The 16,783-nt window shown below is 33.7% G+C and overlaps 1 protein-coding gene across 3 annotated transcripts in view; it reads left to right on the plus strand.

Moving 5' to 3' along the window:
* CDK8 (cyclin dependent kinase 8) overlaps positions 1 to 16,783 on the plus strand; it is a 120,858-nt gene that overhangs the window by 58,695 nt on the left and 45,380 nt on the right. For all 3 annotated transcript variants that reach the window (XM_045978310.1, XM_045978311.1, XM_045978312.1), the window contains exons 2-3: positions 950 to 1,025; positions 12,310 to 12,420. In XM_045978310.1, coding sequence (XP_045834266.1) covers positions 950 to 1,025; positions 12,310 to 12,420 — 187 coding nt within the window. The remainder of the gene's footprint in view (positions 1 to 949; positions 1,026 to 12,309; positions 12,421 to 16,783) is intronic.

The raw sequence follows: 16,783 nt of genomic DNA on the forward strand, positions 1-16,783 counted from the left end.
TCGTGAATGTACAGTGGTTTTTTTCCAAAGGTGTCATAGCATGATGATGTCATTGCTCTGGTGGCTAATAGGTATATGCTTTTGCATTCTCTGTTTTTAAAAGTTCCCATTTAAAAAAATCTAATAGGGTAAATAATGATAAATATAACAAAAACTGTTGAGAGTCTTCAGTAATATCCAAGAGAGTAAAGGGGTCCTGGGTCAAAAGAGTTCAAGAATTGCTGTTTAGGCTTCATTTCAGTGGTGTTTCTTTTGAGAAGTTTTTGCTTGGGTCCTCTACCAGAGTAACCATTGAGTAACCTCTGTGGTTTGCACTTGCCCTGTCATAGCACTTATCATATTGTACTGTGGTGCGTTAGTTGTTTATCTGTCTAGACGAGTAGACGGAGAAAGCTCTATAGAACAAGGAACTCTGCTGTATCCCCAGTACTGAGCACAGTTCTGAACACATATTAAGTGCTCAATAAACCGTGTTGAGTGACTCTCTTCGAAGGTATTGGGGGATATGAAGACTATAACTTGTTTGAAATTATCACCATTTGTACTTTCGTGATACATTCATTTCTTAATTTTTTGACCCACCAATATCTGAAAGGATTTTAGAAAACAAGTTGTGTATGTGTGTTTGTTGAGTGTTACAGTACACACATGTACACATACATATATAAAAAGAAAATGTATACATATTAGAGCAGGAAGAACCTATTTCTGAGTCTTTGCCTTCCCAAACCATGGAGCCTTGGACAGATCTTTTTATTAATTTGAATCTGACTTTCCTCATCAAACAGTAGGATTGAATTAGATTATCCAAAACCTTTTTCCTGTATGATACTCTGTGATTACATGTGAAAGGTGTCAAAAATGTATTATGTGATTTATATTTATATTTTATTAAAAATGCACATAAATTTAGTTTTATCCAAATATTAAAATAACTTTGTTTTTACAGGAAAGATGATAAAGACTATGCTTTAAAACAAATAGAAGGAACTGGGATCTCTATGTCGGCATGTAGAGAAATAGCAGTAAGTGAAATTCTTTTTATAATGGTTATTCTCAATTGACTTATGAGTGCTAACTGTGTAGGTCTCTGAATTGTGTTTGTCACATATACACTTTAATTGAAAGTTGGTAAATATTTTTCTTATTGACAATCTATAGAAAAATGTATTTGTTTCCTAAGAGAAGTAAAGGTGGCATGTAGTTCTAGCAGGAATAACTATATAAGTTCATTTGTTTGGGAGTAAGTCAGTATTAGTTGTTTATATAAATGTGTATTTTTCCAATAAATGTCACTAAATATTAAGGGTCCAGTTATTCGTATTATTTCATTGGGTGCAATAAGAGTAAATGTATATGAATCTATATGTTAGTTCATTAAAATTAATATTTCTATTTTAATAAGATGAGATTGATGTCATTACTTACATGAACTTAAAATGAGATTGTATTATTTGATTTTCATTTTATCTGTTCATTTGAATATGTAAAAATATGTGCTGTTTTCTTTTGGAAGCATAGCTTTCCATATGGTGTTAGAATCTCATTTTGATTCCAAAGGAAAACATTCATGTTAATGCATTACTAAACAATTATTCACACATTTAAACTGAGTATTACTTCCATGAGATTTTACTTCAGTTGTTACTGTTGTAACATGTGGATCCAAATTTGTCTTTTCTGACTATAGTCAAAATATTCTAGAATATATATTGAAATCTTTGTTTTTGTCACTTTTAGCCCTTTTCTGTCTACAGATAACAGGCTGTTGTGACCTGGATGTATTAATTTAAATAATTTTACCCATTTAACAGAGTCTATACCACTGGGGTTTCTGTTAACAGCCATTTGTTGTGCATTATGTTGATGAGAACTAGAGTAGGTAAAAGTAAAGAAACAGAGTAAGTGAGAATCCCTGGCCTTAAATATTTACACTTATAAATCTTATATAATAGTGTACGGGAAGAAAAAAAAAAAGAGTGCCTGGATGGCTCAGGTCATGATCCTGGAGTCCAGGGATTGAGTCCCGCATTGGGCTCCCAGCTCCATGGGGAGTCTGCATCTCTCTCTGACCTTCTCCCCTCTCGTGTTTTCTCTCACTCTCTCTCTCTCAAATAAATAAATAAAATCTTTAAAAAAAAATAATAACGTACAAAGAGCAATGATAGAAGTATATGGAGAGTGAGAAAATTACCCACATCTCTAACCAAAAGAATCAAGGAAGGTTGCAAGTTTTGGAAGACTTGTAAGAATTACCTCCACGAGGGGTCCCTGGGTGGCTCAGTGGGTTAAGCCTCTGCCTTTGGCTCAGGTCATGGTCTCAGGGTCCTGGGACTGAGCCCCTCTTCAGGCTCTCTGCTCAGCAAGGAGCCTGTTTCCCTCTCTCTCTGCCTGCCACTCTGCCTACTTGTGATCTCTGTCTGTCAAATAAATAAAATCTTTAAAAAAAAAAAAAAAGAATTACCTCCATGAGGGAAGAGTAGATGAGGTGTAGGGCATTCTTTCATAACCCAAAGGTAAGCCACGTTGGAAGTTATATTTCAAGTAATTGGTGGGTTTTTAATGTTCTTGGATCTAAAGGAAGGATATCTGTACCTTTAACTATCAGTTCTTCAGTATCTACAGTTCTACGTATTCTAGTTAGTTTTGAAGAATTAAAATCCACTAAACTGTGGTTAGTGATGTTAGATGTCATGATGGAGATTACCTTTGGGGAAGGCCAGGGAGTGACAGAAGGGGGAGACAGGGGACCTTCAGGATTCTAGTAATACTCTGTTTCTTGATCTGGGTCTGGTTATGTGGGTTAACTATGTGAGAACTCACTGCGCTGTGCATTTATGGTTTTTGTGCTTCTCTCTTTATTAAACTTGAGCAAAATGTTTTAAAAACAACTCATTCATTTTAGGAACAGGCATTCTTCATGTATATGTTAATAACTGTAAATTCAGTTTGGCATAGAAGGAAATACAAAAACTTCCTTTTAATGTGTTTGATTGTGGTTCTTTAATCTAAAGTGAGCAGAAATTTTTATTTTTGATGAAATTTACTAATTTTTCCTTTTTATGACTTGATTTCTGTATCTGGCTGAATAAATCTTTACAATTATGGTTGTGAAGAAATTTTCCTTTGTTTTCTTCTAAAAGCTGTATAGTTTTGGTTTTGTTTTTTAGTTTATGTATAGTTAATTCATTTTTGTTTGTATAGGTGTGATGTAAGGTTTCAGCTTCTTTCCCGCCTTACCTCCTATGAATGTACAGTTGTTGTAACATCACTTTTTTAAAAAGATTCTTCCCGCATTGACTTTGTTTGGCACCTTTGTAAAAACTTAAGTGACTCTGTAAGTATGAACTATTTCTGGGCTCCTTTGTCTGTACTTAAAGCCATTATCAGGTCACTCTAGCTTTTACAGCAAGATATGAAGTAATATGGCCACCAGCCTTATTCTTCTGTTGCAGGATTGGACTATTTTAGGTCCTTTGCATTATCATATAAACTTTTGAATCAGCTTGTCAATTTTTATTTCAGTAATATGCCTGCTGGGATTATGGTTTGGATCAATTCAGGGAATATTGACACATCCAAACCATGAATCTAAAAAGATATAGTTTCAGTTTTTAAGGTTTTCTTTAATTTTCTCTACAGCATTTTATAGTTTTTAGTTGTAGAGGTTTTATATACCTTCTGTTAAATTCATTTCTAAGAGCTTCATGTTTTCTGGCACTATTGTATGTGGGATTATTTTTAAGATTTTCATTTAAAATTTTATTTCCCATTTGTTTGCTTCTATACTTAGAACTTTAAAAAGAAAAAATAGAACTTTAAAAATATTGTACATTTTAGATATATATGTAAATTCACTGGCAGGTTTTGATGATACATGCACATTTTCTGCATAAATAATTATGTATGCAATTTAGAATAGTTTTCCTTCTTTCCATCTTTTTTATTTTTATTTCTTTTCTTTTTGCACTGGCTCAGGCCTTTCATATAATGTTGAAGAGTAATCAGGATGGATGTCTTTGACTTGTTCCCAATCTTGGTGAAAGTGTTTTCAGAGTTTCACCATTAGTTAAAATGCTAACCATAGGGTTTTTTTAAAAATAGATGCTATCAGTTAGACTAAGGCAGTTCCTTCTGTTTTTTTTTTAATAAGTGATATCAAATTTTTCTACATGTACTGAAATGACCCTGTAGTTCTCTTTTATTCTGATTCTTTGGTAGGCTACATTGATTTGTAATGTTTGTCCAGTTTTGCATTCTTGAAATAATTCTTGCTTGGTTATATATTGCTAGGTTTGATTTAGTAATATGTTGTTAAAGAGTTTTAAGTGTATGAGTTTGAAGGATGTTGGTCTATAATTATGTTTCCTGTAATGTCTTTGTCTTTGGTATCAAGATTGTACTGCCCTCATGAAACACATTAGGCAGCCTTTTTTCATCTCCCAAATTCTGACAGTTTCCATAAGATTGATAGTTTTTCTTCCTTAAATGTTTGATAGAATTCACCAACCAATATTATTTACTTAGTAGATAAAGAGCTCTTCAGATTTTATTTTTCATCTTGTGTTTGATATATTTTTCCTGTAATTTGTCTATTGCTTTTTCTTTTTTTTAAGATTTTATTTATTTATTTGTTTGATAGACAGAGATCACAAGTAGGCAGAGAGGCAGGCAGAGAGAGAGGGGAGGAGGCAGGCTCCCTGAGGAGCAGAGAGCCCAATGTGGGGCACGATCCCAGGACCTTGAGATCATGATCTGAGCCAAAGGTAGAGGCTTTAACCCACTGAGTCACCCAGGCGCCCCAATTTCTTTCTTTCTTTCTTTCTTTCTTTCTTTCTTTCTTTCTTTCTTTCTTTTTTTTTTAAGATTTTACTTACTTGACAGAGAGAGAGAGGGAGAGGGCACGTGAACACAAGCAGGGGGAGTGGCAGGGAGAGGGAGAAGCAGACTCCCCACTGAGAAGAGCACCCAGTGTGCGGCTCAATTCCAGGACCCTGGGATCATGACCTGAGCCAAAGGCAGACGCTTAACCAACTGAGTGACCCAGGGACCCTGTAATTTGTCTATCTCTAATTTGTCTATTTTGTTTTTGAATTTATTAGCACAAAGTTGTTCATAATATTCTGTTATCATTTCACATCTATAGTTTCTGTGGTGATCTCCTATTTCATTGCAGATTGTAATTTGTGTTTTCTGTTTATATCATTGATCTCTGTTCTTATCTTTATTATGTTTTTCCTTCTACTTTGGGCTTACACATCTCTTTTATCTTCTTAAGATGGAACCTTAGGTAATTGATTTTATAAGCAATTGAAGCTATAAATCTTCCTCCAAGCTGTGTTCCACTTGTATTCCATAAGTTTTGTTATATAGTATTTTTATTCTCATTTAGTACAGAATATTTTCAGTTTTCTTTGTGATTTTTATCTTTTATTCATGGATTATTTAGAAATATATTGTTTAGGGGCACCTGGGTGTCTCAGTGGGGTAAGCCTTTGCCTTCTGCTCAGGTCATGATCTCAGGGTCATGGGATCGAGCCCCATGTCAGGCTCTCTGCTCAGCGGGCCCCCTCTCTGCCTACTTGTGATCTCTCTCTCTCTCTGTCAAATAAATAAAATCTTTAAAACAGTGTATATATTGTTTAATTTTAGGGGTGCCTGGGTGGCTCAGTTGGGTAAGTGTCTGACTCTTGATTTGGGCTAAGGTCATGATCTCAGGGTTGTGAGATTGAGCCCTGCATTGGGCTCCGTGCTTACCCTGGATTCTGCTTGTCCCTCTTCCTCTGCTTCTCTTATCACAACACACTCTCTCTCACACTCTCTCAAATAAATTAATTAAATTTTAAAACATATATATCGTTAATTTTTCAACATGTATGGAATGGAATAGAAAACCCAGAAATGAATCCATAATTTTATGGTCGGTTAATTTTTGACAAAGGAGGAATGAATATACAATTGAAAAAATCGCTTCAGCAATTGGTGCTGGGAAACTGGACAGCTAAACTGGACATGCAAAAGAATGAAACTGGAGCACTTTCCTTCACCATATACAAAAATAAACTCAAAATGAATTAAAGATCTAAATGTGAGATCTGAAACCATAAAAATCCTTGAAGAGAGTACAGGCAGTAATTTCTTTGCCATCGGCTATAGAATCATTTTTCTAGATCTGTCTCCTGAAGCAAGGGATATGAAATCCAAAGTAATCTATTGGGATTACATCAAAATAAAAAGTTTTTGCACAGCAAAAGAAACAGTTAACAAAATTAAAAGGCAGTCTACTTAACAGAAAAAGATATTTGCAAATCACATATCTGATAAAGGGCTAGTATCCAAAATATATAAAGAACTGATACAGCTCAACACCCAAAAAACAAATAACCCAATTAAAAAATGCACAGAAAATATGAACAGACATTTTTCTAAAGAAGACATCCAGATAGCCAACAGACACAAAAAAGATGCCCAACATCACTCATCATCAGGAAATGCAAATCATAACTACAATGAGCTATTACCTTATACCTGTCAGAAGAGCTAAAATCAAAAATACAAGAAGTAACAACTGTTGGTGAGGTTGTGGAGAAAAAGGAACCCTGGAGCACTGTTGGTGAGAATACAAACTGGTATAGCTACTGTGGAAAACGGTATGGTTTTTCCTCAAAAATTTCGAAACAGAACTACTCTACAGTTCAGTAATCACACTACTGGATATTTACTGCAGAAATTCACAGGGATACAAGCACCCCTCTGTTTATTGCAATATCACTTTTGATATCCAAATTATGGAAGCAGCCCAAGTGTCCCTGATAGATGAATGAATAGAGAAAATTGTGTGTGTGTGTGTGTGTGTGTGTGTGTGTGCGCGTGCGCACACGTATGCATACATATGCACACAAAAATATTCAGCCATAAAAAAAGAATGGAATCTTGCCATTTGCAACAATATGGATGGAGCTAGAGAATATAATGCTAAGTGAAGTAAGTCAGTCAGAGAAAGACAAATACCATATTATATTATGATGTAGAATTAAACAAAACAAGCAAAAGGGGAAAGAGTCAAACCAAGAAACAGACTCTTTAACTATAGAGAACAAACTATTACTAGAGGCAAGTGGGTAGGAGATGGATGAAATAGGGGATGGGGATTAAAGAGTACACTTACTACCATGATGAGCACTGAATAACATATAGAATTGTTAAATCACTGTATTGTACACCTGAAACTAATATAACACTGTATGTTAACTATGCTGGAATTATAATTAGAAAACTTACTAAAATTTTTTTTAAAACGTGTGAGTCTTTTGGGATAATTTATTGCTGATTGCTAATTTATTTCCATGTGGTCAGAGGAAAGAGATCCTATATTTTAGAGACATATACTAAAATATTTACAGGTGAAATCATGTCAGATCTAGGATTTATTTCAAAATAATCCAGGGTAAGGTGGGAGAATGGGGTATGAATGTTGATAAAATGAGATAGGCTGAGAGTGGATAATGATACACAGGGGTCTGTTTTACTATTCTATTTTTTTTTTTAAGATTTTATTTATTTATTTGACAGAGATCACAAGTAGGCAGAGAGGCAGGCAGAGAGAGAGAAAGGAGGAAGCAGGCTCCTCACTGAGCAGAGAGCCCGATGGAGGGCTCAATCCGAGGACCCTGGGATCATGACCTGAGCCAAAGTTAGAGGCTTTAATCCACTGAGCCACCCAGGCGCCCCTTACCATTCTATTTTATTTACATTTTAAAAATTCTATAATAAAAAATCGAAAAGAAAAAAATATCCCATCTCTTGGTACATCTTATCAGTCCTCTTCCCTTCATTAAGTCTTCCTCTGAGAAGTCCTTTTTACCACCAGGCATCTCCTCTATTCTCTTACAGTCTGCCCCAGTTTGTTTTCTTTCATAGCACTTATAATAAATTATAAGACACTGCTTTTTGTTGGTTTCTATTTTCACTACAGTATTTTTCTTCACCAGCGTGTGCTAGGTGTGACACAGTCTTTGTTCAGTAAATACTTGTAAAGGGGGGTGGGGAGAACTCCAAGCACTTCTAAAGTTAAGAGCATTGCACGTCTTCATCCTCATTGTATTGTTTGTGGTTTGTTTTGTATTTCCAGAATTTCTTGCTAGGTAGAATCCCTTTAGCTTAATGGTTTTCAAACTGTGCTTCAGTGGACGATCAGTATTCCAAGAGGCAGCCTTGTAGCTGGAATAAGGTAGCGAAGGGAGCAGAAGTAAAACTCCAGACTCTACTTTTAAAGTTCACATCTTTTTAAATCTAGGCATCTCAGGGTTTGTTTTTGGTTTTATTCTTAACAACTCACAAGAATTTGATTGAGGAAAGCTTCCACAGCCTTAACAAAATAATTGAAATAATTTTGAAATATTATTCTGTATACTCTTATAGTAATTTCAACTTAGCTGTCATCATACTCATGGCATAAATGTAGAATTTATTATTTTTGCCATGTTGTAACATTTTAATGTTAGAAATCAGTGTCATTTTGAGAATATCAGAAGTTTTATACCCTATTTTCTCACTGGTCTAGGTGCTATTTATTGAACAAGATACAGTTTTAAATGTTATTTATTTTTTATTTATTTGTACTTTAACGGTTGAAATTAAGAACGATATTGTATGGTACAACTGGAATGAATTAAGTTGATAAAGAATGATGTATTAAGACATTTGTATTTTTAGTAGTGCTCTTAGTAAAGGAAGTTATAAGATTTTATTCCCAGTAGAATTAAAAGAATTTAGGTGATTTCTGTGATGGAAACGATTGCTTAAATTTATTCAAACCTTTTCTTTAATTTTTTTTTTAATATAAAATCCTCAGAAAGACCAAAAAAAAAAAAAAATAGGTTATCTACGTGCTACGGGCTGGCTCTATGTGGTGATGAAATGCTGAAGTGCTTTTCATCAGCTGGGAGAACTTTGGGTTGTTTCCACAGCGTCAGAGTACCAGACTCAAAGTACTGCCTGTAGCACTTAAAGTCTTGGCCAGATTACCCACGCTTTACCTAGCTTTGCCACTTAACAGCTTTTAGGACTCAAGGCAAGTTACTTAATCTCCTTGTGTTCTTGTTTTCTCATTTGTAAAATGATAATAGTGTCTCATGGGGTTTATTGTGAGGAACTTAGCATACTTCTTTGGGCCCGATAAACTCTAGGTAAATACTAGCTACTCTCAATAAATCATCAGTGACCACTGCTGCAGCCATAGCATTAGGATTGTGTGCTCACTTGCATTTGTCTCCCACTCGAGGACTTCAGCAAGTCTTAGCACATTTTATATGCCAGGACCTAGTGCATCTCCACAGTGGCTGGCATGAATGGTCGCCCTGCCAAATGTAGCCCAGCTCCCTGATTTTTTGGAAGTACTTCAACAGAAATATTGACTTAGACGTGATTCCCCACTGAAACTCAGTTTCTATCTCTAACCCCATACTGACTCATCTCCTGATAAATCTCCTTTAAAACACCCAATATTAGAGTGTTTTACTTAGTAATAGTAGTTATTTACTGTATTAGTTTGCCAAGGCTGCCAGAACAAAATACTATGAACTGGTTGACAACAGAAACTTTCTCAGAGTCTGCAGAGTTGGTTTCTTCTGCGGCTTTTCCTAGGTTTGCAGACAACCACCCTCTTATGGCCTCTTCAGTGGCTCTCTATCTGTACAAGCTGCCCTGGTGTCTCTCTATGTGTCCTAACCTCCTCCTCTTACAAGGTCACCATTCAGATTGGACTAGGGCCACCCTACTGACCTTATTTTAACTCAGTTGCCTCTATAAAGGCCTTGTCTTCAAATACAATCACATTCTGAGGCACTGGGGGTTAAGGCTTCAACAAAAATTTGGGGAGATTCAGTCCATAACTCTGTTACTTAATTACTTACTTATGATTATAATTACTTATAAAAATGATAGTTCTTACTGTTAATATATTATTAAGTCATTACCCTGGAAGATTCGTTGTCTGACCAATCAGCTGGATGGTTTAAAAATAGAAGAGGATTAGCTTTTTTAAGACGTAGATTTTTTGAAGAAGTGCAATAAGGTTTTATGATAAAAGCAGTGATCTTAGTCCACAGATCAGAAGCAAAAGGTGTGTAGTATGATGCCTTTTAATTTGTATGTATTATTTATTCACAAATTCATTATTCACCAGAAACTTAATGAGTCCCTACCAGGTGCCTAGGCAGGGTGCTAGAAGGTAGCAATGGTGAGCAAAACACATAGCTGCCATTGGCCAGTTCACAACCTAATATATACTTAAAATACTCGTGCCTCTGGAATGTAAGGAGAAATAGTCCCCCAGTGTATTAGGTCTTAGAAAGTATTGGTATTTGGGGCACCTGGGTGGCTCAGTCTGTGCCTTCAGCTGAGGTCATGACTACGGTCGTGGGATCGAGCCCTGCCCCCTGCATTGGTCTCCCAGCTCAGCCGAGAGCCTGCTTCTCACTCTCTCCCTGCCTGCCTCTGTGCCTGCTTGTGCTCTCTCTCTCTGTCAAATAAATAAAATCTTTAAAAAAAAAGTGTTGGTATTAGACCTTAGAGTGCTGACTTTGTACTTTTAAAAGCCAACTAATTAATTTTAAAAGCATTAAAATCCTGATTTGAACCACTACCTAGGACTGTGATCATGAGCAAATTATTTAATCCCCTCAAACCACTATTTCCTCATTTATAAAATTAGAAGTAATATCAATATTTGATAGGGTAATTCATGATTCAGTGACATAATGCATGTCTTATGTTTAGCACCATACCTGGCACTTACGAAGAACTTAATAAAATGGTTGCTGCTGGTTTTGTTTTTTGTTTTTGTTTTTGTTTTTGTTTTTTTCCAGTACATGAGCTAAGCCTTATCTTGGAGGTGAAATTGAGGAGATACTAAGAATAGCTTTATATGTAGGTTTCTAATAATTGGAGAGAATTTTTGCCAGAGCTTTGGAGTTTGTTATAATTTCTACCCTGCCAGTTTCCAGAAAGCATTTGAAATAGTACCTGAGAAGTGTATTCCAATCATGAGGTAATGGAGAAAACACTGACCCAGAACTAAGATGAACTTAGCACTGGGCTTAGCTCTGGAGCCAGCTGGATGATCCTGGGTAATCCCGTAGTCTAGACTTTCCCTATCAGATTCTTTGCCTTCTTTATTAATTAGGAAATGGTTAATCTTAGATATTGACCTTTAGGTTTCTGGAACTTTGTGTATAATCTCTGAAGTCTCGTAAGTTTGAAATTATATTCTAAAAGCAGAAATCTATAACTTGAATTTAATCTTCCTCCTCAATAAAGTAATTATCACTTTCCAGAGAATAATGATAAATATAAATGAGTATTTAATAGATAGTCCATTCATAGTCTTTCCTTGGCTGAATTCATTTCAGAGTCCCTAATATATTGTTAACATTGCATTTATATTAATTCTTGTTTTGGTAGCAGTGTTCTTATAAAAGGTGCTAAAGTCATAAGTTCTAAAACCTTGACTTTCTCACATGGCTGTCATGTATTTGGAAAGCATTTGGAAGGCACTGTGTAACTCGGTTTTAACTGATAAAGACATAGTATCAGGCTTCATGAGAAATTTTTTCTTGACATTGTTACTGCTGTTGTTCCTTTTTTTTTTCCTGGCAGAGTAGGAATAGTTTTTAACTGATGGGTTATTAGGCCCACTTTGGTTAATAAATGAGAATGAAGTAAGGTAATAAAAGATTTTAAATAGAATGTCCTTCTAGGAAATGAGAAAGGTTAAGCCATAAAAATATGTTCTGCTTGGATGCCTCTGTCTGTATAAGTTCTTTAATATTTTATTAAAAGTTTATAAAATCTTAATCAACTGTATAATTTAGTGCCTAAAAAAAAGATGCTATATCTCACAGAATTAGATTTTAATTCTCATCTGATATTTGATATTGACAAATGTTACATTTTCTAACGTTGCAGTTAGTTTTTTCAAAGCTATTGAATTGTACACTTAAAATTGTTAAAATGGTGATTTTAATCTTGTATATTTTATCACAATTAAAAATCAAAACAAACATAAAAACCAACTAAACAATAACAACAAAATAGATTTACTCAGTTATATCTTCTCAGTATCTTTTCTCCAGAGTTTTGTACATTTGTTACTGAAGCACGTATCAGGACACTTTCAAAATAGTGTGGGTACTTACTAGATTTTTAGGATTGATTACCATTGGGTTTGTATTTCTGTGAATTACAAATATATGATTTACTTAACATTTTCATGGCAAAGATTTTTAATTGCTCTTCCTTGTTTTGCAGTTACTTCGAGAGCTTAAGCATCCAAATGTCATCTCTCTTCAAAAGGTTTTTCTGTCTCATGCTGATAGGAAAGTATGGCTTCTGTTTGACTACGCTGAACATGACCTCTGGGTAAGGTGAATTGCTGGTAGACATCAAGCCATTGGTTTCAGTCAGGGATTAAGAGTGACTAGAAACAATTTTATCTTACTATGAGATTTACATTTTAAAAATAAAAGTAACCTCATAGAAGGTGATTGATGAATTACCAAGTCTAGGGTATTTTGCTTTGTATTACTACACTTTGATCTTATCAGTGTAAACTTTGTAACATGCTACAGAAAAATAGTACAATCTGAAGAGTGTAAGAATAAGAGTTATTCAGTATTGTTTCCTAGCTGTAGATTTTTGATAAAATTTTTAAAAGTCACTGTAATAGCTTTTTTGTTATAGAATTTAAAAGCAGCATGTTTCCTTTTACTCTATAAAGGAATATAAAATGAGAAAGTGGTATCCTTATATAGGAAGATAAGTATGTTATATTTGGAAGACTAGACTGAGACTTAACGGTTTTTTGTCTGTCTGTTTTTCGTCATATGACATTTTGTCTATTTGTTTTTTGTCATATGACATTAAGCAAGTCTCTTAATGGCTCTGAAGTCGTAGTTCCCCCAACCCCATTTGTAAAATGTGGTACTTTTCCTGCTTTTTTACAGGATTTTTCTGAAGAGCAATTTTGTACTTGAAAAACTTTATAAACTAAGTGTACTATACAAATGTAACATACTACTAATCATTTATTGAATATTATTCATATTTAATACTCCATGTTCTAATGCATTTCTTATTTCCATCAGCAGAAGTTCAATGTACTTACTTGAATTGGGCATGTTCTTATATAGGAAGAATTCTTTGTGGAAGAGAGCTCCCACTTAAATCCTTGAAGATTCTCAAAGTCAAGTAATTACAGTCTATTAGATTAGTTTTATTAGGTTAGCTAATACAATGACAAAAATGATGTTAATATTGATAAAAATTATTATTAAACTGAGAATTTAAATTTAACTTAGCTAAATAGCTGAATTACAAACAGCTAACTCAGTATTTTGCATTTACTCACTAGATCATTTTTAAAATTGGTATTTACAGAAGTCTTGGGTAACTATAAAATTTACTCCTTTATGTTCTTTGAAAGTCTGAAATGCCATCTTGGGGATAAGAGTTTATGATATATCTAAAGAAAATAGCAGGATAGCCAAAATAATTTTGAAATATACTCACAAAACTTATGTCTTGTGTAAAGAACATGTTAACACAGACTATAGTTTAGAAAATAAAGCAAGTGAACAAAAATGCAATATTACATTAAGTTAATAAGTACTTTATTTCTGTGACCTATATTTTTTCTGGTATTTAATAAGTAATTTAATAAGATCTTTAAGTATTTCACTGTGTTTTGTATACTGTTCTATATTTATATTTATACATTGGTTGTGCATTTATTGAAGTAAATACCAGAGAAAACATATACAGATCTTCCTTGACTGACATGGGGTTACAGTCCTAGTATACCCATCACAAACTGAGAATCTCATTAAGTCAGAAATACATTTAATATACCTGACCGACCTATGGAACATCACAGCATAGCCTAGCCTACCTTAAACATGCTGAGAATGCTTATATCAACCTCCAATTGGACAAAATCATCTAACACCAAGCCTATTTTATCATAAAGTGTTGAATATCTCATGTTAGTAATTGAATACTATACTGAAAATGAAAAACAGAATGGTGGTATGAGTCTGGAATGGTTATAAATGTATGGGTTGTTTACCCTTACTGACTGGGTATAGTAGCTGCCCTTGCCCGGAGTCACAAGCGAGTATTGTACTGCATGTCACCAGCCTGGGAAATGATCAGATTTCAAAATTCCAAGTATGGTTTCTCCTGAATGCTTATTGCTTTTACTCCATCATAAAGTTAAAAAATCATAAGTTGAACCATTGTAAATCGGGCCATTGATACTGCTATGCAAGGGATTATAATCTTCTGGCTCAATTTTAAATATCTTTAAAATTTACATTTTTCATTCAGCTGTAGTTTGTAAATATAAATACAAAATTTCGAAGTAAAACTAGTACAAATTCTAGTAAAATTGCTCAAAAATAAATTTGCCTTCTAAAAATAGTACAGTAGTTTTAAACTCTTTTGCTAATTTCTAGAACTAGCCTCATTTACATAATTTTAGCTTCAACAGATTTCAGAAATTGAAACTTACATGGGTTTCATATCGTTTCAGATTTATAAGAAATATTTTTGCTCTGTAGATTCCTGTTTCCCATGAGTAAATGCAGTTTGATTCAAATAGTTTTTATGTTATCTGGAAGGAATTGCTTTCGAACTGAAAGTAGACATCAAATTTTCTGTTTTATGAAACTATTGTCCAAAGTCAATGCTGGTTGTAAATATTTTTGTTGTTGTGGCTTCTGTTCTTTTAAAATAAATCTAATCAAATCAAAGTGGGATTCTGTTAATAAAAATTTGTTAAATTAGGGTGGCCAGTATTGAATTGAATACTCATACTCAAGCCTAACATGAAATCAAATTATATGATGCAAATTTATGAGAAATTTTCTAGGCTGGTTTATAAACATGATTTGTAATAAAATGTGATTTGTAATAATTGAACATGGGAGATAGTATTATATTCAATATAATTCCTAACAGGCTAGTATGTGATATCTAATTTTACATGTAGGTATAAATAATTATACTTTTACAAATTGTGCTGCATGCAGTGTTGCCAGATGTGTGTATATAGTCATCATTGGCTTTGCTGTCATCTTATTAATAGTCACTGAAGTCAAGTAAGTACTTTTAGTGTTCATTTTAATAAAAGTCAAACAATTCACTTTACTAAAACCTCTTTTATCCATTTTATTTTCTTATTTTAATTGGAATATTGGAGTGAATTAGCTGGGGTAAGGTGGCAGAGTGTAACAAAACAGTCCCAATAAAAAGAGTCATTAAAAAAAAAAATCACTCAGATGTTGGTAAAATTTCATGATAATCATACCGCGTATTTATTATATAGCCCTGAAATAAAAATGAAGGTAAGAGATTTCCCCAGTGTAGTTTTTTGTAGTTATAAAATATTGGTTAAAAAAAAGTATTTTGTTAAACCTTAATGAAAGTGTTAACTGAAGAAATGCCTATGGCATCAATTTTTTAACCTCCCCTACATATTATTCTTACTCTGGCAAATTTTAATTTTTAAAAATATGTATTTTAATCTATTTTTATTAAGCTCCAGAGAACCACTAGCCTTTATTAAGGTGAACAGACTTTATTATCACACCACTTCTTGGGATAGGTGACAGAACATTCTAGATTACTGAGTTGTAGCTCTATTTTGTTTGACTGTTTTTAAATACTTTGGAAAAATAGCTGAGAAGAAAATTGAAATAGTGTAATGCTGTTGTTAAAGTATAGATTAATCATACTATATGCTTGCCGACTGATACAATTTATCTCCTACCAGGTAGTCTTTGCTATATATTTTTTCTTTGGAAAGGAAAACTCCTTCACTCATTAGTTACTCGTTATTTCTTATCCATGTTCCATTTCTATATCATCAGAAAATAGGAAATGAAAATGTTGACCTCTAATATAAAATAAGTCACTCTTAATTATGTTTATTAATTTCAAGAATATGCTAAATATTCACTCAGAATTACTGCTCAAGAGTCTGTTCGTGTTCACATGAGGCCAGGCATATACCTATGTTTTACATATAGCAGAATTGACTTCTGCTGAATTGTAGGTGTTCTTACAGTTCAAGTGTGCTTTAATTAAAACGAAGAAACCTGTCAAGAGGGTTTGAAACATTGGATCTTGTGTCTGTTGAGGTACCTTAATTTTTAAGTGATTTTTCTGTTTATAAAGTGGTATTGTGTTTTACCAGATGTCCACTGATACTATTCCTAGAAAACTTTTAATGGTTAGTACAGGCTGTTTTTTTTCTCATCTGAATCTTTCATGTTTCTAAATATTTTCAGTGTGAACTGGTCATTTACATGTTATTTCTTTATGCTTCTGTGTATTTTACTGAAATAATTTTCCTATTTGCTTTGTTTATAACTCGTGTATTATAAATAGGTACCACATCTATGCTGTGTCAGCCAACCCAGAAGTATCTCTTGAAATTTGGTGTTTTTTTTTTTCTTTTCATTTAATCACTGCAGATAAAAAAGATTCTGTTCTTGAAAATTTCTACCAGGTAAACAGGGATCGAGTATACTCTGAAAATAATTTTTAATTATGCTTTCAAAATAAAATCACATTATTCTCTGCTTCTCTGTTGCAGTCATTTATTTTCTGAGACATGATTATATGCTTAGGAAATGAAACTTTAGCTACAAATTTAAAATTTATGTTACCCAGCAGAATCTATTGTTATATTTTCAATATCTTTGGGAATCCCTGAGTGTTT

This window comes from Meles meles, chromosome 14 (genome assembly GCF_922984935.1).
Source record: "Meles meles chromosome 14, mMelMel3.1 paternal haplotype, whole genome shotgun sequence".
Lineage (NCBI taxonomy): Eukaryota > Metazoa > Chordata > Mammalia > Carnivora > Mustelidae > Meles > Meles meles.